Below are 25,701 nucleotides of genomic sequence, written 5' to 3'. Positions count from 1 at the left end.
TGTTAATCCAACCTTTTATACCGCCAGGACCTACATCGGACATGATGATCGGAGCTCCGCCCAACTCTGGCGAAGCCTGTCGTATATACGAGGCGGTATAACCGAAATCGGAATTATTTTGCTAGCTGGGTATGAAATATGTTCGTAAACATTCTTGAAATATATTCCTAGGAGAATATTATTCTACCGCACAGATAGAATGTTTTTTTTCTTGTCAATGTACTAGGTATGTATGTTAATTTCACTATATTAAAAGGGAAATATCTTACTTTTTACAATTTTATTCTTAATAATCTTGATCTTTTAACATTTTATTCCCCCCCGGAAGAGCTTTATACTTAATTTGACATATAGTGGAAGTACGCTACTGCATTAAAAAACTCGATTTTTGGGTAAAATTTATTTATGTTACTTTTTTTAAGTTGATTGAGTAAGATTATTTGTGCGAAGCGCCAAAATTTTTTTTACATTTTTCCTTTTAATGGTAATCATGGACATGGAGAATGGAGATCAAGTTACTAAACTGGGATGTTTGAGTCCCAAAGATTCTAGGGGGTGGGGGTATTTACCCCTAAGATTCTAGGGGGGGGGGGGAATTACCCCAAGGATTTTAGGGGGGGGTAAGTAAACCCAATAACCCCCCTTATTTACGCTACTGGGTTTCAAATTCGAATGACGACTTTTACAATATAAACGGAACTTTTCTTGTGCAAATTTTTCAAACGATGACGGGAATTAAGAATGGACATTGTTATTATTACGCGTAAATTGAAGGTTACAAAAATGCGTCAAAGAAAGGAAACAGCCAAACTCTGTTACTCGTGAATGCCGCAATGATCTAAAAGACAGAGAGCAACCCAGTTCTAGCCGCGTCGCTCGGCCCCTATCTTGTCCTGTTTGCAGCGCGCGGCCCAGTAAGTTGCTAACCCTAAAATATATATATTAAGATCGATCTTCTTTTAATTCATTGCGGCATTTGCGAGTATCAAAGTTTGGCCGCTACCTCAAAACAACGAGCCTGAAATAGTAAATATCACGCAACCTCGGCATGCGCAGTAAATCAGCTGATATTGTTTTGCTGGAAGGAAAGACTGACAAAGGAAGGAATTACGCTGCTAAAAAAATCAAAGCTTGTGATATACAAGATATACAAGATATACAATCGTATTTAATGTTTTTTAATTTTTGGAATTTATAAAGTGATGTTATCTCAGCCAGGAGTCTTACTTTCATAGAATATGAAATCACGGACTAAAGAAAGTTTAAAAGACTTGGTTGGAATTATTTAAAAACATAAAAAAGAAGTTTCAAAATGGCCTGGTCTTCGTGGTACAATAGCTTCTCAGATGCATTTAAAAAACGTGCAGGTAACATTAGTTAAACTCATTAATTGTATTTTTGGGTCTGTCCTTTCCAAAAATCGTTCTCTAGGAATATACCGTATTTTTTAACTATAGGTTGTCCCACATCATATTAGACCGATTTTAGCTCTAAATTTAGATTTAAAGGAATATAATCAGAATTTTTTTTTAAATAAATTATTTTTAATATAATGTGTGAGGTAACATAAAATGTTTTTGCAGAAGATACCAGCCTTTCGAGAATTATGTGCATATTTTGGCATTGAAGCTTTGAGATATCCAATATGATATGGGCCGCTCTTTAGACTGTATATTAATTAAAACGTCTCGTAAATTAGCAATGCGTCTTTTCGTCCAACTCATAAGTTTGAAGATCTATATGCATCCTGATAAATTTAATTTATATTTAGGTCGGTATCTGATAAACCGATACCTCGGAACCTTTCTGGACGAGACTATTTCTATGGATCAGCTCTCTGTGGATGGGGCTATCAGGGACATAAACCATTTCATTATCCCTATCATGGAGTACATTATTTCCTTTCTTATCACGACTCAATCAATCTCTTAAAATTAAATTATAATATCTAAATTTCAAGCAAATATTATTTCAATACCTTATATTTTTCATATTACTTCTCTTATTCAAGAGCAATACCTTATATTTTTCATTAAAATTTAATTATCTTGACTAATTATAGATATTTTTCTATTTGATTTAACAAATCTTAATCCAACCAAAACGTGCCGTTATTTTTGACGATCACTACCTACTATCCTAGTCAGGGGCATTTACAAAACAATTCTAGGGGGGGTCGGGGGCTTAAATTTTGCCACATCTGGAAATCATTGTCTGCCAAATCCCTCCTGTAAAGCTTCTCACGACGGTACAATTTTTATTTATTTTGTTATTTTAAAAATAAAACATTATTTCCTTTTGATTATGAGTGAAAATGGTTGGTTTAGTTTAAGTAATGTGGCGCTCAATATTAGGACAATCAATTCTATGATAGGTAATATTTTTTTTGTCTTTTTGTTTCTTTGTCTGTTTGTATCCAATAAACGCCCTAACGGCTCAGCTGACCCGAACCAAGTTTTTGTTGAACCTCATATGAACCCAAAAAAGGTTTATGCATGCTCAGAATTACAAAAAGTTGTCTCAAAAAAATTTAATTTCTTAATTTTTGGAAATCCACAAAATAAATGTAAATCCTTTATAAACCTGTGTTATCGTTTTATCGATGAGAAATGCTGACAGATTTAGCAACAATTAAAAGTCGTACAAGAAAATGGGCGCGAAGCGTAATATTTCCAAATAATTTCATTACAAAATAAATTAATTAGTTTTTTTTCTTGTTTTCTTCTTAAGTTTTGTTTTAGACGATGCAGATCTTCCAGTTGAATTTGTGGATGGATATATACAGGTTTATAACAACATTTTATTATGTATAAATATATTCTCTGGAGGACCTATCTTTAACTATACATACTCCAGAACCTATCTTTATCTATATATACTCCAGGACCTATCTTTAACTATGTACTCCAGGACCTATCTTTAACTATATATACTCTAGGACCTATCTTTAACTATATATACTCCAGGACCTATCTGTAACTAAATATACTCCAGAACCTATCTTTATATATACTCCAGGACATATTTGTAACTATATATACTCCAGGGTCTATCTGTAACTATATATATATAGTTCAGGATCTATCTGTAACTATTTATACTCCATGACCTATCTCTAACTATATATATACTCCGTGACCTATCTCTAACTATATATATATTGCATATATAGGTAACTATACATGCATCATATAGTTGTGAGACTCATATTTTTGGTGCCCTAAAAAGGTTAACTTCAGGGTCCCCCTGAGTTATTTTTAGGCATTTCTGATACTGTTTTTTAAATTGTATTTTTTTTGTTATTTCCCTTCCTTCTTTCCCCTTTTCCCTTCCCTTCCCCCTTTGGCCTTTATTCTTTCCCCTTTTCCCTTCCCTTCCCCCTTTGGCCTTTCTTCTTTCCCCTTTCTCTTCCCTTTTGCCCCTTTTCCCTTCCCTCGTTTCCTTTTTCTTTTCCCTTTTACTCATTTTCCCTTTTCTCTTCCCATTTTTCCCTTCTCTCTTCCCCCTTTTCTCTTCCCTTCCCCCTTTGACCTTCCTTCTTGCCCCTTTTCTCTTTCCTTTTGCCCCTTTTCCCTTCCCTATATATACTCCAGGATCTATCTGTAACTATACCTTGGTCTAATCTACTAACGGAGAGCTGTTTCTTCTCTATAGATGGACTAACCATTACTCTACAGGTAAGTGTGTGCCCAGGCTTAAAGGGACAGTTGACCTACTTTCATGTGACTCCTTAATTAAAGGGTTGTAAGAGATAGATATCGTGTTTCTATCTGGAAAAAGTGTTGAATTCTTAGTTCTCTCTTGTTTTGTAAATTCGTATGTTTTTTTTTATAGATTACCACATTTGAAAATAATCTTAAGAACAAAACACAGGGAAAACTTCTATGATTTTTGAAAGGCACAGTTTTGTATTGGTCATGACCATCTCTACATGGGAGGTCACTTTAAACTTGTGAACAGTCCCTTACGCGCAGTTTGTTAACGTCACATAATCTTATTTTTCCTTTAGGTTTGACTGAAATATTATAACTTACTGTCTCTACTTTAACTCAAATCCTTAACGTTTGATTAGAAATTGATTTTCAGAGCTAAAAACTATAGAATTGTGGATATCGAGATCAATGCTCAATCTTCTCTTTTTGTTAATTTTAAGATTAACTAAATCTTAAGCTTGTTTCATCAACCAATCGAGTGTGGTTAGATAAAACTAGAACAGCCAATCAGAGAAGCCGGTAAAATTGAAATTTCCGCGTCATTTAATGAGTGAACTCTCATTCTGTTGTAATTGTAAACTGGCAGCGAGAAAAAAAAGAAAGTAAAAGAGCGGTTTACAAGTGTCCATATTGGATAATTATCAATCAAGATTATGAGTATCCCTTCAACTCAAAAGTTCCCAGCTCTGATCTCTTTATATAAAAGCCCAGATAATGAGGATTTTGTAATAGTTTCGCCTTTTACAAGTTTACACCTCCAATTGTATGATCCTCTATTCTCTGTACGAATGGTTTGGGTTTTAGGACAACAGTGTTTAGGAAACTTCTTGAGACTTGCTTATGAATAATTAATACTTCAAATAGTCATTGTTTACTTTGAATTATGGTTTGTACCGGGCCTGGCGCCTGGATTTACATAATTAAACAGAAACTGCAGTTCTAGGAGGAGGAAGTCCAAATCAAATTTAAAAGTTAAATATTAATTGTTGTTTACCGATGCCTCCTTCTCTCTTTAAAATAAACAACTGGTTAATAGAGTAGTAAAATAAACAATTTTTAGATTAATTAATTGATTTATCAGTTTAATAATTATCGATTGGTTGATTTAGTTGGTTATTAATTGATTGATAAGTGGATTGATCAATTCATTGATTGATCTAAACTTGAACTGTTTAGGTGAAGAAGAGAGCGAACCCTGCTCAGATCTCAGCATCAATATTCATGTCAATGTGTGAGAGCTTTTCTTCCTTCAGTGTTGCTGAGGATTGTATTAAACAAGGGGATGTAAGTATATTTTGTTTAAATAGTAAAAAACTTTTTTTTCATCCATCGAAAACTTAGTATTGTCATGTCTGAATTTAAGTTTTAAAATAGGACTTCCCTAAAATTCTGATTTTGTTTCGTTTCGTGTTTTCTTTAAAGTGGCTTTGTTATTGGTTCTTTTTGGTAAAAATTTTATTTGATTGTTTTAATCCAAATAAAAACTCTTGGAAGCTGTATTGCAATCCAGGTTGAGTCGAGTCCTGGAAAAAGTAGGAAAAGTCAATCTGAAGAAGATATGGTGGCTGGGGTCGAACTTCTAGCGCAGGCTATAGATTCTGTCATCATGAGAGTTCAGGTATATTCAGGGTGTATGTTTTGTTGCAGCATTTAAAGGGACTGGTGTTGTAATTCTAGGAGACCTTAGTAAAAAAAAATAACAAAATGTCCGATTTAGAAAGGTACCCTTTTATATTAATTATATAGAAGACATTGTTGTTTTTCTAGCTAGTGTTTTATTCTGACAATAAACTCCATTGTTTATTTAAGCATAAATACGCAATCCACTTAAATTGAGAAACCACAATTGAAATGATCAAATTTAAAATGGGAACGGATAGTTCATGTATTTTTAATCAGACCAATCTTTAATGGGTACTCTTCTGAATCGGACATTACAATCTGTATACAGAGGGTCACTTGAAATTATGTAAACTTTAAAGAAACTGTAGTTCCGTAAAGAAACTGTAGTTCCGTAAAGAAACTGTAGTTCCGTAAAGAAGCTGAAGTTCCGAAAAAAATTGTAATACCGTAAAGAAACTGTAGTTCCGTAAAGAAACTGCAGTTCCGTAAAGAATCTGTAGTTCCGTAAAGAAACTGCAGTTCCGTATACAAACTGTAGTTCCGTAAAGAAACTGTAGTTCCGTAAAGAAGCTGAAGTTCCGTAAAAATTCCATTACCGTAAAGAGACTTTAGTTCCATAAAGAAACTGTAGTTCCGTAAAGAAAACGTAGTTGCGTAAAGAAAACGTAGTTCCGTAAAGAAACTATAGTTCCGTAAAGAAACTGTAGTTCCGTAAAGAAACTGTAGTTCCGTAAAGAAACTGTAGTTCCGTAAAGAAACTGTAGTTCCGTAAAGAAACTGTAGTTCCGTAAAGAATCGGTAGTTCCGTAAAGAATTGGTAGTTCCGTAAAGAAACCTGTATTTTCGTAAAGAATCAGTAGTTCCGTAAAGAAAGTGTCACTCAACGTAAACCGTAAACATCTTACTTTAACAACAACAAAAATCCTTGGACGATGGTTTGGTTTCCAGGAGGAAGACACATTCTCGACCTCGACCCTGAGCAAGATATACTTCGAGGACGTTGTCCTCTACACTGACGAGTTCAAGCTTGGGTCAAGAAACCTCTTAAAAAGTCAAAACTTTGAAGAGTCTGTTTACGAAGAGGTAAATTCTTAACACTAAAAGATTATTGTTGAGAACGGTAGAATTTAATACCTGGTTCAGGGGGTTTATATAAGGACTTTTTGTCCGATGTAAGACTTCACTTTGTGGAAATTAAATGGACTAAGATAACATTTGTGGTAGAGTTTATGGACTTACGTGTGCAACATAACATCCCAATGGTTAAATGCGACGTAATAAATCTTTTATAATTCATGATTATGATTCATTGTGTATTGCGCTAAGTCATTTATTTCATTTTCTTTATTTTATAATTTGATTTTTTTCAAAGCACATGTTTGTGTTAAATCTTTTCGTAACGAGAATCTTGGATTTGATTTTAAATATACATATTTTGTTTCAAAAAAATTTAATTCCAGGATACTGAACCTGATCCTCCACTCCAGCTCGCTAGCTTGACAGGCAACCAGGAGCTTATTCTCAGGTTCGGTTTTATCAGAAATCAAATCCCCCCCCTTCTCTGACACACTCCTGTTTTTAGTATGTTAAGGGGAGGACATAAAGTCTTAGATATTTTCTTTGAATTTGGGAAAATAAATTTATCTATCTTCTGTAAAGGGAAAAATCTAAGACAAATGATAATGAGAATATTATTAAGGTTTACTGAGTTGAATCAGTATGGATTACCCCGAGCAGTTGGAGAAGTTGAGATGAGTCTTGGAACTTTTAAACTTCATGTCTTCCCACACCAGGTGGGAAAAAAATAAATTTAGTTTTTAATGCTCTTTTCCGACTTGGACACCAGGTCGTTATCTACAAGGTGGTGCCTACATAGGGCCCTGAAGGTAGTCTTGGGGTTCCACTTTGTGTTCCCTTTCAGATTTAAACTTGATTTGACTTGACTTGACTTGACTTGACTTGACTTGACTTGACTTGACTTGACTTGACTTGACTTGACTTGACTTGACTTGACTTGACTTGACTTGACTTGTTTGGGACTAATGCACAGTTCGCATTTATGTGGAAGATATCGTCGTTTTTATAGTATTTAATTCTGACAATATCTTATCATAGTGCCTTGTGCAGAAATGCGCAAGTTACTTTTAAGAGATTCCTGAATTGAAATTTATCATTTTTTTCATGAGATTATGATTATCATCTCAACGATTTTTAGGATACCGTTGTGAATCGGTCATGTCACACTGTAAGAAATTACGTCTACAGTCCCTTCCCCAGTCCCAAACCTCCTCCCTCTCTGTTTTTAGTTTTATTCAAAGTTAATTTTCTTTAAATCATGAAATGAAATTTTCTTCTAATTTCTATCACTTCGTCCAAAAAAGTGACATTTTCAATAATTATAATAATTCCTGTTAAGGTTCACATAATAACCGAGATAATCTCTGCAATAACTGTTCCTGTGAAGCCTGGTCCTGCTCCAGTACTCTCTAAACACCAGAAGCAGCTGGTCCAAGGACTAGAAGGAATGCTCCAGGAGAATCTCAGGTACAACGTTATTTCTCTGCTAACCTAACTCAGAATAAGAAAATAGGAAAATTTTACTCAAGGTAGTTTTATCATTATGGGATATAAAGTAAATATATATTTTAATTTTTAAAAAATTTCTTCTATTCTATAAACGATCTAAAGAATAAAATAAATAAATTTTTGGTATCGGAAGTATCAAAAACGGAGAAAAAAGTTCCAAGTAGGTGTGTATATTTTTTTTAATTCAATGATCCATCATTATCAATAACATCATCACAATCATTACCATTGGCATAATCATTATTATTATTATCCTTATCATCATCATCATCAATATCTTCATTATCATTAAATAAATCAACATCATTATATTCAACCATATTATAACCAATGCATATATATATATTCCGCCAACATGGTTAATTAGGCGTGAAACAACTTTGTGACTGGCGATAAAGTTTTCCAATATAAGAAAAGAAGAACCAAGAAGGAAAAGAGAGAAATATGGTTCTTTTAAGTTTCAGTTCTGCAAATTCTGATATTATACATTTAACTAGATTTAAACCTCCAGTAGCAGGTTTAAACTCTAATATTATATATTTGACTAGATTTAAAGTTCCAGTAGCAGGTTTAAACTCTAATATTATATATTTGACTAGATTTAAACCTCCAATAGCAGGTTTAGACTCTAATATTATATATTTGACTAGATTCAAACCTCCAGTGGCAGGTTTAAACTCTAATATTATATATTTAATTAGATTTAAACCTCCAGTTGCAGGGTTAAACTCTAATATTATTTATTTAACTAGATTTAAACCTCCAATAGCAGGTTTAAATTCTAATATTATACATTTGACTAGATTTAAACCTCCAGTAGCAGGTTTAAATTTTAATATTATGTATTTAACTAGATTTAAACCTCCAGTAGCAGGTTTAAATTCGAATATTTTATATTTACCTAGATTTAAACCTCCAGTAGCATGTTCAAATTCTAATATTATATATTTAACTAGATTTAAACCTCCAGTAGCAGGTTTAAATTCGAATATTTTATATTTACCTAGATTTAAACCTCCAGTAGCATGTTCAAATTCTAATATTATATATTTAACTAGATGTAAATCTCCAGTAGCAGGTTTAAATTCTAATATTTTATATTTAACTAGATTTAACCTCCGGAAGCAGGCTTAGATCCTAATATTATATATTTAACTAGATTAAAACCTCCAGTAGCAGGTTTAATTTCTAATATTTTATATTTAACTAGATTTTAACCTCCAGTAGCAGGTTTAATTTCTAATATTTTATATTTAACCTGATTTAAACCTCCAGTAGCAGGTTTAATTTCTAATATTTTATATTTAACTAGATTTAAACCTCCAGTAGCAGGTTTAATTTCTAATCTATATATAAATTTGGCTTGTCTGTTTGTCTGTTTGTCTGTCTGTTTGTCTGTTTGTCTGTCTGTTTGTCTGTTTGTATCCAATAAACGTCAAAACGGCTGAACCGATCGGGCCCAAATTTTTTGTGGGACATCTAGGGACCCCAGGGAAGGTTTATGTGTAGCAGGTTTAAACTCTAATATTATATATTAACTAGATTTAAACCTCCATTAGCAGGTTTAAACTCTAATATTATATATTTAACTAGATTTAAACCTCCAGTAGCAGGTTTAAACTCTAATATTATATTTTAACTAGATTTAAACCTCCAGTAGCAGGTTTAAACTCTAATATTATATATTTAACTAGATTTAAACCTCCAGTAGCAGGTTTAAACTCTAATATTATATATTTTACTAGATTTAAACCTCCAGTAGCAGGTTAAAACTCTAATATTATATATTTAACTAGATTTAAACCTCAGGTAACAGGTTTAAACTCTAATAATATGTATTTAACTAGATTTAAACCTCCAGTAGCAGGTCTAAACCTGGGTTGGGGAGGAGATATGGATGCAAGTAGAGAGTTTAAACCTCTTCAGAAACCTTCAGAGTAAGTTATATTCTAATATTTTGAATTTTTTAAGAAACTTGATTAATCAAAATGATATGTTCCCCTTATTAATGTATTGTTTTCAAGCTAAGTTTCAACTTTCATCCAGGATAATCCATTTGGAGGAGGAAAATCTTTAAATTAATTCTTATCTTATACATATTATCTTTTGATAAAATAGATATATCTTTTTAATCTCATTAACTTTTGAAAGATACAATTCAAAGTGTTCTAAGCAATCAATTTTCCAAAAAAAGAAACGATACAAATCACGTACTCTACCTCTAAAAATGTATCAATAATAATACAAATCATGTCCTCTAACTCTAAAATGTTACCAATAATGATACAAATCATGTCCTCTAACTCTACAAATTTACCAACAATGATACAAATCATGTCCTCTAACTCTAAAAATTAACCAATAATGATACAAATCATGTCCTCTAACTCTAAAAATTTACCAATAATGATACAAATCATGTCCTCTAACTCTAAAAATTTACTAATAATGATACAAATCATGTCCTCAAACTCTAAAAATCTACCAATAATGATACAAATCATGTCCTGTAACTCTAAAAATTTACCAATAATGATACAATCATGTCCTCTAACTCTAAAAATTTACCAATAATTATACAAATCATGTCCTCGTAACTCTTAAAATTTACCTATAATGATACAAATTTTGTCCTCCAAATCTCACTCGGTGCATTGGGGGGTGTTTTAGCCGATAAAGAACCAAATAATAACTTTTATGGGGACAGGTATGAACTTTAGTCAACGTCATTGAGAAAATCCAAAAATTTTATTTCTTGAAATCATCTGAGTTTGAATATTTTTTGAATATCGTATTCTATCAGGAGAAGGATCCTGGTATTCTCAAGTTTGGCGGAGAAGGTACTAAACCTCGTGCTCTAGATCTAATGCGGAAATCATCTAACAGGTTCTTCAACACTCAGGAATAGAAAATAATCATTTGAATTTATTAAAACGAACATATTTAGTTTACAATTTGCAATGAAAAAAAAACGCATGTTGGGTATTTTGTTTATCATTAGCAACGCATTCACTCTGGTCTGGAATTTTCAATTTGACATCAACATTTTCACCTTTTTTATGAACAGTCACAGCCGAAGAAGAATTCTGGGTTATTTCTTGTCAATTAAATTGAAATTCCCCCGCCCCCTCCACACCCCTCTATCTGAAAAAGAGCAACCTCCCTCGAATATTCATCTATCCTAACCTAAAATAGTATTCTTAAGGGAGGTTCCGGTGTCTCTTCTTTAGAAAGTGGAGCACCGGTCAAGAAGAACTACGAGAAGACGGGACCAGATTACATCCGGCCCTAAATTCCTATTTTCATTCATCTCTAGACCTTTTTTTTGACAAATTATTTATTTTCAATTGTGTAAGATTGCTGCTCCTGTGTTTGATGGATCAAGAATAGGAATCTGGCACACTGAGCTGGCCGGTCAGGTTCAGGACTCTCATATCCAGGTGGTGGGAACACCACTAACTCTCATGTATGAGGAGGGGACAGCTGTTGGTGGAGGATTAACATCGTCCTACGCGGCAATTACAAAATTAATCGTAGGTAGGGTTGACTAACTACCAATTTAACCTAGATCCTAGACATACCCCTCTGGGCTTTGATACTGCCACGCCTCCTAATGGTATTTCTCTTTTATCTTGTTTGGGACTAATGCACAGTTCGCATTTATGTGNGAACCTCTCATATAGATAAAGGTTACATAAATGGAAATTGAAACCATTGATTTTCAAAAAAAAATTAACAAAATCTTAATGTAAACAGAATCAAACTAAGAAAGGAAAAAAATACTAAATTTTTTTTTGATTAATACATTTATTTTAGGCAAGTTGTCTGTTGTTGAATGCTTGATAGAGTGTGATGCCCCCGAAGGTTCCAGACATGAGATTATCAATCTTCTGGAGTTTAGTTCTCCGGTAGCAGGCTCTCCGAGACCAAACAAGAATCCAGACTTTAAACTCATTTTCAAGGAACTCGTTTATTTATTGAAAACATTAATTTTTTCATGAACTTTTTTTTATTTGTATCCTCATAGTTCTTTTGATGGCTAGGGCCAGTGCTTAGAATCCATTTCATTTTGACGTGAATCTGTATCCACTATCCAGGTCCTGAACATTTCTTCCAACATTTACTGAGTTTATTAACAAATGAAAGATTACCAACATTTTTTCTTCTTCTTTCTCTAATTTTTATGCTGAATCTTAATGAATTGTTGTTTTGAGAGCAGAAAAATATATTTCCAACTGGTTTGTGTTGATATTTTGCCCCTTGTATCCGGGGTCCGCATATCCAGGAACCAGGAGCCAAAATCTTGCGGATCCGGGTCCTAAGCACATTAAACCTTAATTTTACTTGAAGAAATTCAAATATTTTTTTTCCCTTTTTTTATGCCACAATTAACCTTAGGATATAAAAATTTGTATTTCTATGGGGAGGGAGATTTATGATAATTATATATTTTCTTCAGGACGAACAATAATCCATAAATAACGAATTTGCAGGATATCTTCAGTTCCGGAGATAATTCTCCAGTCTCCAGTATATCCCTGAACTTCAATTCTTGTAGCCTGGAGATAGATCCAGGGTTTGTAGACCGAACCTTTCTCATCTTCAACTATGCAGAGATGGACCCGGATTGTATAAGAACTGTAGTAACTCCTACTCCTGAGACGGATGTGTGTCTCCAAGTGCAGATAAACATACCGAAAGTAAAAGTTACATTTCTGATTCCTAAACCTGATATGCGGAGTCCGGGAGAGATTGGTCCAGATTTTCTCCGCGGCTTTTGGACTAGGAAAATTCATCCCGAGCTCTACACCCTGGAGATGGAAGGATTTGAGATGAGGATAGATCAGGCTGGAGGTTCTAGGTCTCCTCTGGAGCTTAACTTTGCTTCTAAAACCCTTGAGCTTTTATACCGTGAGAGTAAGGATGTAAACCAGTTTCTTCTTCTCCAGGCTAGACGACTGGTTAGCTCCGACCCCAGTAAACGAAATAATGCAGTTGAGATCAGGATAAAGATTTGTATGGACGATTCACTCAAACTGCAGGGAAAATTTAATTCAGATCAACATAAAATGCAAAAATCTGTGTTTGTCAAAAAAGACAGTTTAGACCTAGATAGTGAAACCTACTTCGTGGTTGACCCTGATACGGGGAGCAAGAGTTCAACCGACCGGAGCAACTTTACAACCCAGCTCAAGGATATCATGTCTGCTCTGAACCAGTCTTTGCTCCGTAATAATCTACTGATTGATATAAAGTTAGATGCTGTGAGTCTTGTATTACCCAACAAGAGGGTATACGAGGTTATCTATAATAGGATAGGAAACGATATGTTGCTTTGGGTTCCTTCATATTTAACCGTCAAGCAATATATATTCGGAGAAAAACTACTCAACCCGTTGGAAGATGATAGTTCCGAGTTTTCTAGTTGTTTCTCCGGTCGTAAACAGGATCAGATAAAATATGAGGAGACAGTGCCAATTAAAAATACGAATGCGTTTCCCAAGGATTTGAAAACCGGACCCTTTGAGATTCATACAGATACCGCGGTCAGTCTTTCAGTCAACCAGGTCCAACTTCTCATCTGTCTTCCCATGGAGTCGGAGCTAAACAGTCAAGACTTTGGTATTCTTCATATCTCAGCTATAGGACTCTCCTTGATATCTGCGTCCGGACTAGACAAGGATCCGGAGATTGCAATATTTAATCTGAAATGTGAGGAGGGTTGTGTAAAGTATGGATTATGTAAGAAGAATGCTCTCCCTGCTCAACTTCACTTTAACTCGGAGATAGAAAATCTTGAAGTTCTGGTGACGACAAATGCCTACTGTGACAAAGCCTGGTTGCATAAACCTGCAAATACTGGACTTCTCAACCTGACCACGAAGGTTCTACTGGACCGGAAAACTAATCTAAAATCTATCCAGCTCGCCTTTAACATAGTACAAGGAGGTATGTGTGTCCGGGAGCCGGGGAACGGATCGGATTGGATAAATTCTCTTGTGAACTTCTTCACAGTGGTCGAGTTTCCAGTTTTAGGCTATTCTCCCCCCGTTGTGCTTACAGAACTTCACTTTCTTTTGACCCAGTGTGCAGTTGAGTTCTCCCCTCCTTCTACGGAGCCTGGGAGGGCAGTTCTATGCCTGGGGAAGGTTAAGATCACCTGTAGTTTGCTGGATACTACTAAGGACGCTAGCGTGAAAATAGGAATAGAAGATGCAAGTCTGTTTGTAACAAATGATTCAATTAATCCCGTCCAATCTTCTCTGTGTGTTGCTGATATAGATTATTTTGATATAATTATTTCTCTCTGTGAACCGGAGAAGAATTCTGAAGAGCTAGTATCTGAGAAGAACCCAGAGCTGGCTGAACCCTCGGATCCACTTCTCATTGTCTCTGCTAAATGTAACCTTGTCAGAGTAAGGACGTGTGCTGATACACTCCAGCTCTTAATCAATGTATTCTCTGGATTTTCAGAATCAGAGACGACTCTGTCTGTAACGGAATCTGCATCGGAAGATAAATCGTTGCAGATTGAGTCGGAGACTGGAGACATTCTCCCTGATCTTGAAGATGCTATGGCGGAGCTGATGGGTCCAAAAGACGTGAAACCGGAGAAAGAAGATGCGGAGAAACCGCGCCCAACTTGTGGAACTCAGGTTTTCTTCTTTCCAGATGAAAATTGTCCCATTCTTCCTCCAACTTCCGTTGACTTAATGTCACAGTCTATCTATGTAGAACGAAAAAACTCGTCGGATTCGGAGGATTTCTGCGATCTTGAAAGTTTCTGTATATTGGAGGAAGAGGAAGGGAGTGGGATAGTTTCCAGCTCCGGAGAACCAACCATACGCGTCCTAGATCTAACTGGATTAAAAATTGATGAGAACCATTTTACTGTTCCCCAGGAGGGAATGGATCATCTGAAACCTCCGCGAGGTTTCCCCCTGTCTCAGGTGAAGCTGGCTCTTACTAAACTATCCTTGGTTTGGCAAATATTCGGAGGAAATGATCTCTCCGAGAGTAAAGAGATGAAGTGTAGTACCAAGGCTAAGTTACAGAAGATGGGAATGTCAATGATTGACGAGAAGAAACGAAACACAAACTCCTCGAAGCCTGGATCAAGCTCAGCCCGCCATATTTCTGAGTCATTGAAGACGGTTGGAGGCCCCGGCAGGGATCAGGATGTTCTCATAGAATTATCAATTTTCAAAATGGCCGCACAGCATGAAACATATCTTAGAACAGAGGAACGAAACTCTCCTGTATCCCGTCAGATTTTACTTATTCCGAACCTTGAAATCCGAGACAGGTTGGTTGAGAGCGAGATAAACAAACTACTTCATATGCACAGCAGTAAATCCAGACCTCGACAAAGTTCTGCACACATGCTCAGCATTAAAGCTCTAACCGTTCATCCCGATCCTTCCAGTCAACTTGAGGAAACCTCGCTCAAGGTTTCTCTTCAACCTTTCAGAATTAACATTGATCAAGACACTTTGTTCTTCTTAATTGACTTTGTAAATTCTTTTATTCCTCAAGAGCCTGATCCTACGACTGAACTATCACCGAATAAGGATCTGGATCCTATGGATAGGGATAGAAGCGGAAGTATAAAGTTTAGTTCCGGACTCCAGGCAATAAAAATGGAGGTTCCAGAGGGGACAGAGGTGTTTGAGGATGCCCGGAGTTCTCCTCCAAAACTTGAAGATGAGGAGGACAAGGAACCGGAGGAGGATTTTACTCCTAGTTCTAAGTCCTCCACTCCTGGTCCTGGTTCTAATCCTATAAACAATATATACTTTAAATCCTTTATTTTCTCGCCCTCTGTGCCTATACGAATCGATTATGTAGGAAAGTATGTTGATTTAACCCAGGGTGCTCTGACCGGGATACTGGCAGGGTTAGCTCAGCTCAATTGCTCAGAGATAACATTACGACAACTAGAGTTTAAACAAGGTATATTGGGACTGGATAAACTACTCGCCATGGCAGCTACAGCATGGATGGCAGATATTAGGAGCACCCAGGTACCCGCCCTACTTGGCGGAGTAGGTCCTATGCATGCCCTGCTCCAGATGGTGACTGGTCTTCGGGATCTAATCTGTATGCCCATAGAACAGTACAGGAAGGATGGTCGGATAGTTCGAGGTATACAGAGGGGAACAACTAGTTTTACTCATTCCACTACATTATCCATCCTTGAAGTTACAAACAAGATTCTTAATGTTGTCAAGTTTGCCGCTGAACTTGCCTTTGATGTGATGTCCCCTGAAGGTTGTGTTGTAAAGGGGAAACTACCTCACCCAACTCAATACTGTAGGAGACGGATTGGAAGATCAGGTTTGAGAAGGGCCCGGGGGGCTCCGCATGATATGAGAGAGGGTATGTTGGGAGCTATGGCTCTGGTCCGGGAGGGGTTTGACGAAACGGCCAGGTCCCTGGCCGAAGCTGCACATGAACGGACAGGAATGGCTGGAGTAGTGGGAGGGGTTCTCCGAGCTGTTCCTAGTACTATGGTTCGACCAGTTATACTTGGAGCTGCTGCAACTTCAAACCTCCTGGATGGTGTTAAAAATCAAATATCTCCATCTCAGAGATTAGAAGAAGAAGAAAAATGGAAAACTCAATAGTTAAACAAATTTTTTGTACCTCGAGTAAAAATTACATACATAGTACATTATAAATAATAATAATAACAATGAATTTATTTGCATCAATTTTTCTTCTTTCTTGACGCGGTTCCTCCAACATTTCTCTCCTTGTACGGATCCAGTCTCCAGCCGGAGGAGGATGGACGTCTTGTCTCTCGTAACTTGGCCTGAATTAAACACGTGTTAGATAGATTATAATAAACATTAAACATATTTAGCGTGAGTTGCTAGGGTCTTTTCTATTTTTGGTGGATCCGGATCCTAAATTCGATTATTGGAAAAATTATTCCGGATTTGAATCCAGCTTCCTAAGTTTTTACAAATTTTTTGAAAGGTTTAACAAACATATTTTGAATAGGTTGAATTATATCTTTCTCAACTATATTTGGTTTAAAGCTTTTATTCCCAGGAATCTTTACCTACTTTATGTTCGCTATTGGTTTGTTGGAGACTAAATGTTTGCAGGGTTAAACAATATACAGTGACGTACACTTGTTTGATGTATTGGATAGGATCATCGAGATATTAGTAATAGAGGGGGCATCTGGAATTTTAGACTTCTTGTTGTACAGCCACTGTACACAATGACCCGCTCAGAAATTCTACCTGGGGGGATCATAATTCGTAGATCAGTTTTGAAAGTTATTGTTTGAAAGTGAAGACTACAATATTCAAGCAAAGAAAACAAGTCCATATGTACACTACAATATCTCATTGTTGAAAAATATTATAATTAACTGTCCACTCAATACCGTACAAATAGATGTACTTAGGATTAAATCTACTGTACTCTTTGATACCAACTCAGTCATAAGGAAACATTTTTCGACAAATTTCACTGTACAGTATAAACCTAGCCAGGCAAAATTAGGAGAGTTATGCCCGCCCCCTGGATAGGATGAAAATAGCAGATATTTGCAAATATTCAGCGTTTAATATTTAGTGCAAGAGCTTTCTTTTGATCATACTTATCTCGGGTATCATTAGTTTCGACAAAAACAAAAATTAAGAATAGGAGTTTGTGCGTCATCAACCAGGGTCCCCAATACGAAGAGAAGACATTGGTATTAATTGAATAGAGTTTTTTTTTTTGTATTGAGATGCAATCTTTAAAACTTTTTTAATTGTGTTTTTTATATACAGGGTTACCCACACAGGATGAGACTAAATGCGACTTAAACTTATTCAAAATGGCTTATTTAATGATTTGGAAAAGAAAGAAAGACGTTTACAGTGTAGGGAATAGTGAAAATAAGGAAAATGAATGTATCAATTCCGTACAGTCGTCTCTGATGTCTTGTCCTTTGTGAGTAAATTTGTATATATTATTAGTAAATTGTTTTCTTGCAGAAAATCCATGCATCAATATATATAACGAGTCTGCGGGTGTAATGAATGTTTTTGTTAAAGCATTATAAAGGTTTTAATATAAGAAATGTCTGACAAGGAATGTTCCCGGGACAGAAGAATGTTTGTAACCGGAGTAAATTAGAATTTAGCACAAAAGAAGAGAATTTATTAGATTCCTCAAATACATGTAATAATGCTCAAAAAATTGGAGATTAGAAAAATAGCTTTACAGCTACTCATGGGAATTGTTGGCCTGTTTTTAAATATTCAAATTTTAGGCTTTTTCAAGAATGTTAGATGAGATGTAAATCATATTATAAAAATGCATGCTAGATATATTTGCTTTTATTAAATTATTCAACATTTTTACTACGACCAAAGATCTTAATCAAAACTATTTTTCTTTTTGAAAAATCGTCTTGGTTAATTTCTTTTATCGCATAATCTATTAAAGTAATAAATGCAAACTTAACGAGAATTTAATTTTGCAATTTAATTAATATCTCACATTTTTGTGAAACACCTGAAACGCGCAAAAAACCTAATGTCCATCAAAACTTAAAGCTGGTTAAAAAAATGTCGACATTTATTAAACATTTTATCTTTTAAAGCGCAGAGTTTTGTACAAATTGTACAATTTGATATTTCGATAAAGTTTGTTGCATATAATTTCACTGAGAAAACTTAATTGCAAAAACATATGTAATCAGAACTCAGAACGACTGTAATAAAAGAATTCAATTTCAACGACAAGACCATCATTTGAGTCTTTCGGGCAGAAACGGAAAATTTGTAACTTTAAAATTGTTAATCTTAGGTTAAAGCATTGATCCTCTTCGAGATCTCTTGATGATCATACCCTGCAGGGATATCTTGAATTGAGGGATCAAGCATTTATCATCAAAGTTAAAGTGCCCGCATTGGATAATAAGACTAAGTTTTTAAAATTAACGATACTCCACCAAAATTCCGATCTAAGGTGATTGAAATCAACCCTTCAAGTTCTAATTTCAATCTTGTGAAATAATGTAGTAAAAATACAAAGACAGGGATATCTTTGTGCCATAAGTTAACAGATATAATTTAGTTAAATGGTACTGTAAGCGTAATTTCTAGAGATTTATCAGGCAAAAATTACATTGCCCGATTGCCCGAAGTAGACAGTGGTACACTTGAAACATTTATCTGATATTTTCGTTATTTTAGGTTTAAAAGTATTTAGTTCTGATGAATCTCATATCTTTCTATAGTTTAAATGCACGTAATCATTTTTGTAGAAAAGCCACGATAGAAAATAATCAGCATTCAAAATTATTAACATTGATATCTAATTCATAATTGATCAGACAAAGCTTTCGAGGGTTCCGAATTTTGTATCTGGCATTGCCATCTTTACATTGTGGGTCTTATGAAATTACACTTACAGTTCGTTTAAAAGGGTTTATTGTTGCTCTTATAGGATGTTTGACGTCACTGATTACAGATGTGAGAGTGACGTCATATACGAATTTGATGATTTGATCTATCTATGCCTAGGCGACGACATTTCCCGTACATTGGAGCGCATCGAGAGTTATCAACCTCATCAAACAACCTTGAAACAATCCCGTAAATAAAAATGTTCTCTTCACCTGTGTATTCAGTAGACCGTTCTTCATCTTTGTGAACTCCGGTACATTGTCCTCCTGCTTCCCCTTGAGGCTGGTGTTACTACCCGACCTCGAGTAGGCCAGCTGTTTCACCTCGGAGAGGATCTTAGCAATGAAATCCTCGCCACGTGACTCTATCACGTAGTCACAGGACGGAGATCTTCTTGTGTGCCGGACCCAGGGATCCTAGGTATAAATATCAATTAAATGAAGAAGTTCAATTTATTTATGTGATGATGAATAATACATTTAAAAAAAATGAGTTATTGAGGTAAACTCAATCAGATGTCAAGGCATTGCGACACTTTCAAGTTGACTGAGTCTTGACAATGGAATCAACTTTTCATTTTATCTGAATGCACTAGAAAATAACTAAAAACTTTTTTTTCAATCAAATGTCAAACAAGATTTGTTAATGCCAGTTTTGCGATATTCAGTAAAAGACACTATTTTTACTATTAAAATATACATTTTGTTACTCTATTCTTATTTATGCATCCTTTCACCCTTTCACTTTTTATGTATTCTTTTATTCATTTAGTTATTCAATTATTAAAGTACTCTTTTTCCCCTTTTCTTTCTTTTTTTAATATTAATATTCTGGGTTTTCTAGTAAATGCAATAAGTAAATACCTCTTTAGCATTAGAAACTTTTTAATATTAATATTCAGGGTTTTCTAGTAATATGCAATAAGTAAATACCTCTTTAGCATTAGAAATCTTTTTTAATATTAATATTCTGGGTTTTCTAGTAATATGCAATAAGTAAATACCTCTTTAGCATTAGAAACCTTTTTTAATATTAATATTCAGGGTTTTCTAGTAATATGCAATAAGTAAATACCTCTTTAGCATTAGAAACTTTTTTTAATATTAATATTCAGGGTTTTCTANGTATCTTAAGGTTTAAACACGAACACCTTCATACCACAAGCTATCTGACTGTTCTTAATAGCTTATACGTGAATATAAAAACACTACTGCATATTCTGCCTAATATGATATTTAAGAATATAAATCTTGGAGAATTCACAGCAATAAGTATAATGTATCTAGGAGTATTCACAGAGATAAGTCTAATGTATCTTGGAGTTTTACCGAGATAATTTTAATGTATCTAGGAGTATTTACAGAGATAAGTTTAATGTATCTAGGAGTATTTACAGAGATAAGTTTAATGTATCTTGGAGTATTCACAGAGATAAATTTAATGTATCTTGGAGTATTCACTTCACAGTCACAGAGAATATTCACAGAGATACGTTTAATGTATCTAGGAGTATTCACAGAGATTAGTTTAACGTATCTTGGAGTATTCACTTCACAGTCACAGAGATAAGACAAATATCAAAAGTCACAGAGATACATAAGTTTAATGTATCTAGGAGTATTCACAACGATAATTCTAAGGTATCTAGGATTATCCACAGAGATAAGTTTATTGAACCTAGGAGTATTCACAGCGATAAGTCTAATGTATCCAGGAGTATTCACAGAGATAAGTCCGATGTATCTAGGAGTTTTCACAGAAATAAGTCTAATGTATCTAGGAGTATTCACAGCGATAAGTCTAGTGTGTCTAGGAGTATTCACAGAGATAAGTTTAATGTATTTTGGAGTATTCACAGAAATAATTTTAATGAATCTAGGAGTATTCACAGAGATAAGTTTAATGTTTCTAGGAGTGTTCACAGAGCTAAGTTTGATTTATCTAGGAGTATTCACAGGGATAAGTCTAATGTATCGAGGAGTTTTCAGACAGATAATTCCAATGTTTCCAGGAGTATTCACAGGGATAAGTCTAATGTATCCAGGAGTATTCTCAGAGATAAGTCCAAATTATCCAGGAGTATTGACTTAGATAAGTCTAATGTTTCTAGGAGTATTCACAGAGATAAGTCCAATGTATCCAGGAGTATTCCCAAAGTTAAGTCTAATGTATCTTGGAGTATTCACAGAGATAAGCTTAATGTATCCAGGAGTATTCTCAGAGATACGTTTAATGTTTCTAGGAGTATTCACAGAGATAAGTCTAATGTATCCAGGAGTATTCACAGAGATAAGTTCAATGTTTCTAGGAGTATTCACTAAGATAAGTTTAATGTATCTTGGAGTATTCACAGAGATAAGTTTAATGTATCTAGGAGTATTCACAGAGATAAGTTTTCTGTATCTAGGAGTATTCACAGAGATAAGTATAATGTATCTAAGAGTAACTTTCTGGGGAATACAAAAATAAAAAGGAGTCTTAAGAAGTATTGGATATTACTGTGACTAACTCCTTAAAACGTGTTAATCTTAATAAATTAAAACTCTAAGAGTTTATGTGAAAGCAATTTTGCTGATGAACTTTCTTTGCAATTTCTGAAAGAAGCTATTTTACCAATTCTAGGTAATTCTTTCTTTAAGAAATTAACAAGCTAGAGGAAATACTGCAAGTACAGTTATTTCATTATACTGTTGCAGAATTATTTAATAGGGTTCCGCAAAGGATTCGACTTTAATGACGACCAGATATGACAGGTTTAAAGGGACAGACTGGCTATGTAAGGTAGTTAAACTGAGTATGCAGTGTTGTGGACAAATTCTTTAGGATTCATTTGAGACATATCAAACTTTTTAAAGATCTGCAAATCCTGAGTTTGAGCGCAAAGTCGACGTTCAAAATCGTACTTTTGGGTGGATACGTTTTCAAAATTGTTTTTTTTTTAATTATTAGATAACGACGACAAAAAATGTAAACAAAATTCTACAGTAAACTAATTAGTTGTTTAGGAGCAGTTTGAGAAAATAAGAATTAACCCTATCATCGAAAATAAGTAATCTTATTCAATTATTAGTTTCTATAATCTCTCTTTAATCAAAAAGATTTAATGGAATTTTTATTAAAAAGACGACATTTGGAGAATTTGAAGAAATCTGCGAACAAATTCATAGAAAATAAGAAATTCAATATAATGATGAAAACGGAAATTATTAATTCTAACTTCGATTTATTGACAAATTTCTTTTGAGATATATATTCCTAAACATCTGATTAGTTTATTATAGAATTTTACTATATTCTCGTCGTCGTTATTTAATAAATTAAAAAAAAACCGATTCTGAAAACGTACCCACCCAAATTCATGATTTTAAACGTCGACTTTGCGCTCAAACTCAGTAAGTATACATCGTGGAAACGTTATATATATCTCAAATGAATCCTAAAGAATTTGTCCACAACACTGCATACTCAGTTTAACTACCTTACATAGCCGGTCTGTCCCTTTAAAGTTAAATTAGTCTTTTGCTTATCACTGTTTCCTTTAACTCTGAAGAAAACTGGTAGTTTTTTAACAACCAAAAAAATAAATGAAAAAATTGAAATCTAGGATTGATAATATGTGTCGAGTACAGGAATTTGAGATACAATGAGAACCAGAAAATTTTGGAATAGGAATACGACATTAAAGAAATACTTATGTGTCTTTGATGAACTGGGCCTGACAGTTTACACAGCAAATTTTCAGCAATGTCGGATTCGTTTGACATTTTCTAGCTACGGTTCAGCTGCAACTTCCTTGCCTAGCTAGCTCGGGAAATCGCAGCTAAATCACAGATGGAAAATGTTTAACGAATCGATGGGTCTCATCTTCATTGGACAACTATAGTTATAACTTGAATCTAAAAGTCGTCTTCCTTATTACAGAGTTTTCTGGCTCTCACTGTAGTTGTTTAGCTTGATAAGTAAATATGTACAATTAATTTGAAATATTTTTTAATATTGTAAATCTTTTATTAAATTCTTCTGGTCGAATCGGAATATGTCGACTGTCAATAATATTCATCAGGGGCGCCCACATAGATATATTGGAGGAGTCAAGTGTTTATTTATAGTTCTTATTCACGCTAAAAATATAGAAAAATAGAAAACTGTTCTGACAATAAATTTAAAAAGTGTATTAACTGGAAATTATTATGTTTGAATTTTCAAAAACTTGAAACACCAAAGAGATTGAAGGCTCTTCAAAAGCACAAAGAAGTAATCATTGGGAAAATAAACGGGAAGTATAAGGAGTGTAGTACTGATGAAATCTTTATTATAATGTTTCATTCAATTTTCCTTTGATTTATAAAATTCATTAAAATTGATTTGATTATAAACAAATACTTTAAATAGAATTGTTGAAATTTAAAGAAAGGCATCAATAAATTTAGTTTGATTTGAACATCACAATTACATTTTGTTTTATTTTCTAAGAAGAAAATAGAATAAAATGTACTTGGAAAATAGGATAAAATGTACTTGGAAAATCATCAGATTTTTTATTCTCAGATATAAACTAATAAATAAATAAAATAAAATAAAATAAAATAAAATAAAAGAACTAAACATTTTCTCAAAACTTAGATTTTTCCAATTTCTATATCTTTGCAACCTGATGGTGTAAACTTTTAATATTTTAAACTTTTGCTATCTTTTTATTAAGCAGAATTCATTCTTTAAAGCATCAAAGATCTACGACCATTGGCGTACGATACTTTTTTCTGGAAGCGTACATAACTTTGAAAAAAAAGTGAAAGGGGGGGGGGAGGGGGCTAGGGATGAGCTAGCCCGGCCTCCCTGTTCAGTGCTTTTGGGGAGAACATAATTTCTTAATAAGTATGGGTTCTTTCTCATTTTATCATGTTCATCTAAAAATAGGACAAAAGAAGATTTAAAGTATAATTTCAACTATGCATTTTTTATACCTAGGGGGAAGGGGGGGCCCTAGGGGGGTAAAAATCAAGGATTCCCCCTTACCCCTGCCCTCTATGCCCCTGTCTATGACATGAGACTATAAAGATGTAAGAATTATAAGTAAGTGTTAAGTTTCTTTGTTTGTGAGTTTCTATATCTTGAAACTAATTACAATATCTACAGGGTGAGTCAAAAAAGGGATCATCGATGTTTTAAACAAAATTATCAAAATTTTTCTTTTGTTTCGATTTTAGGCATAAAAAATTTGATAAAAAAATCCGCGAAACCAATTTCTTTTTGGAAAAAATAAAAAAAAATTTAAAAATTGTTGAAAAACGTTTACCCTATTGTTTTCCAAAATTTTAGTCTTTATGCCTAAAATACGAACAGATAAAATAAATAAAAAATGTTGTCTTAAACATCGATAATCCCTGTTTATTTTTACTCACCCTGTATAATGATGAATTAATCCTTTTCTTAATCTTAAACCCATCAGGATTGGAAATATTATTTCCACAGATAGGTAATATAAGAGGTTTTATCACGGATCAACAATAATAGATTCTAAATGTTGGGGGGGGNTATTATCAAGGGAAGGTTGAACCTTTTTTTTAACTATCTACGCAAACCTTTTCATGGTTCGATTAGTCGGATTCTAATAAAGTTGTCAAATACAAAATGTTCTTGTTTGAACCTAATAAAACTCAATATAAGCCTCTTTCTTCTTTTAGTTTTGAATTGAAAAATAAAATAAATCACGTCCACATTTTCAAATTCAATAATATTTTTTTTCTTCAAAATATCAATTTTGACAAATATATCAAGGCCGTTTCAGTCCAACAAACTGTATCAAATAATTGAGAGAAAAAAATTATTTTTGGAACCTAAAGTGACTCTCGACGTTATTTGAAATGACCCTCTGTAATATTCTTGATATATCAGAATTATATCTGAGATAAGTTTAATGAAACAATAATCACAAAATATATTTTTGTCATTTTGACAGTATCCTTTCCTTGCCTCAGTTGCATAATTCCACGATTCACTTGAAAACCGCAATTGAAAAATAACAGAAGAAAAGGCTAGCTTTTTTTTGGCACAGTCAACGGTTGTGAATTGGACTCTTTAAATGTTGGGTCCCTTAAAATCACGTGGTAAGTTGAATATTTTTACCTCTGCAGGTTTCCAGTGTTTCTGACAGGTTTCACAGGAAAAGCATTGGACACAGTCACTGGGTCCTGAATATTTATTGTTGTAAACCCCGAGTTTTATTTGGTCAACAGCAGAATTTAAAACGCAATAATTAACTCTCTTAGTTCATATTTATTAATTCAATAATTGTAATAATTGTATATTTATATTTAGGAGATTAATGTTCAGCATTCGGATCCACCTCGGTCTCAAACAAC

General features: G+C 34.1%; 2 protein-coding genes across 3 annotated transcripts in view; one reads left to right on the top strand and one right to left on the bottom strand.

Moving 5' to 3' along the window:
- The first annotated feature begins 1,062 nt into the window (after positions 1-1,062).
- On the top strand, positions 1,063-16,636 carry LOC111699230 (autophagy-related protein 2 homolog B). Its single transcript, XM_023469843.1, has 16 exons — positions 1,063-1,367; positions 1,772-1,856; positions 2,328-2,374; positions 2,742-2,785; positions 3,594-3,677; positions 4,890-4,997; positions 5,224-5,342; positions 6,188-6,419; positions 6,797-6,861; positions 7,036-7,129; positions 7,753-7,880; positions 9,770-9,825; positions 10,643-10,824; positions 11,279-11,459; positions 11,739-11,884; positions 12,416-16,636. Exons 1-16 carry the CDS (start codon positions 1,313-1,315, stop codon positions 16,547-16,549), a joined length of 5,760 nt encoding a protein of 1,919 aa, XP_023325611.1. The 5' UTR covers positions 1,063-1,312; the 3' UTR covers positions 16,550-16,636.
- Positions 16,543-25,701, bottom strand: part of LOC111699210 (uncharacterized) — a 31,350-nt gene continuing 22,191 nt past the window's right edge. For both annotated transcript variants that reach the window (XM_023469820.1, XM_023469821.1), the window contains exons 8-10: positions 25,466-25,530; positions 19,552-19,755; positions 16,543-16,737 (exon numbers count right to left, since the gene is read on the bottom strand). In XM_023469820.1, coding sequence (XP_023325588.1) covers positions 16,633-16,737; positions 19,552-19,755; positions 25,466-25,530 — 374 coding nt within the window. In that variant the 3' untranslated portion in view covers positions 16,543-16,632. The remainder of the gene's footprint in view (positions 16,738-19,551; positions 19,756-25,465; positions 25,531-25,701) is intronic.

The sequence above is a fragment of the Eurytemora carolleeae genome, unplaced genomic scaffold (genome assembly GCF_000591075.1).
Source record: "Eurytemora carolleeae unplaced genomic scaffold, Eaff_2.0 scaffold16, whole genome shotgun sequence".
Classification (NCBI taxonomy): domain Eukaryota; kingdom Metazoa; phylum Arthropoda; class Copepoda; order Calanoida; family Temoridae; genus Eurytemora; species Eurytemora carolleeae.
This window is presented reverse-complemented; position numbering and strand designations above follow the sequence as displayed.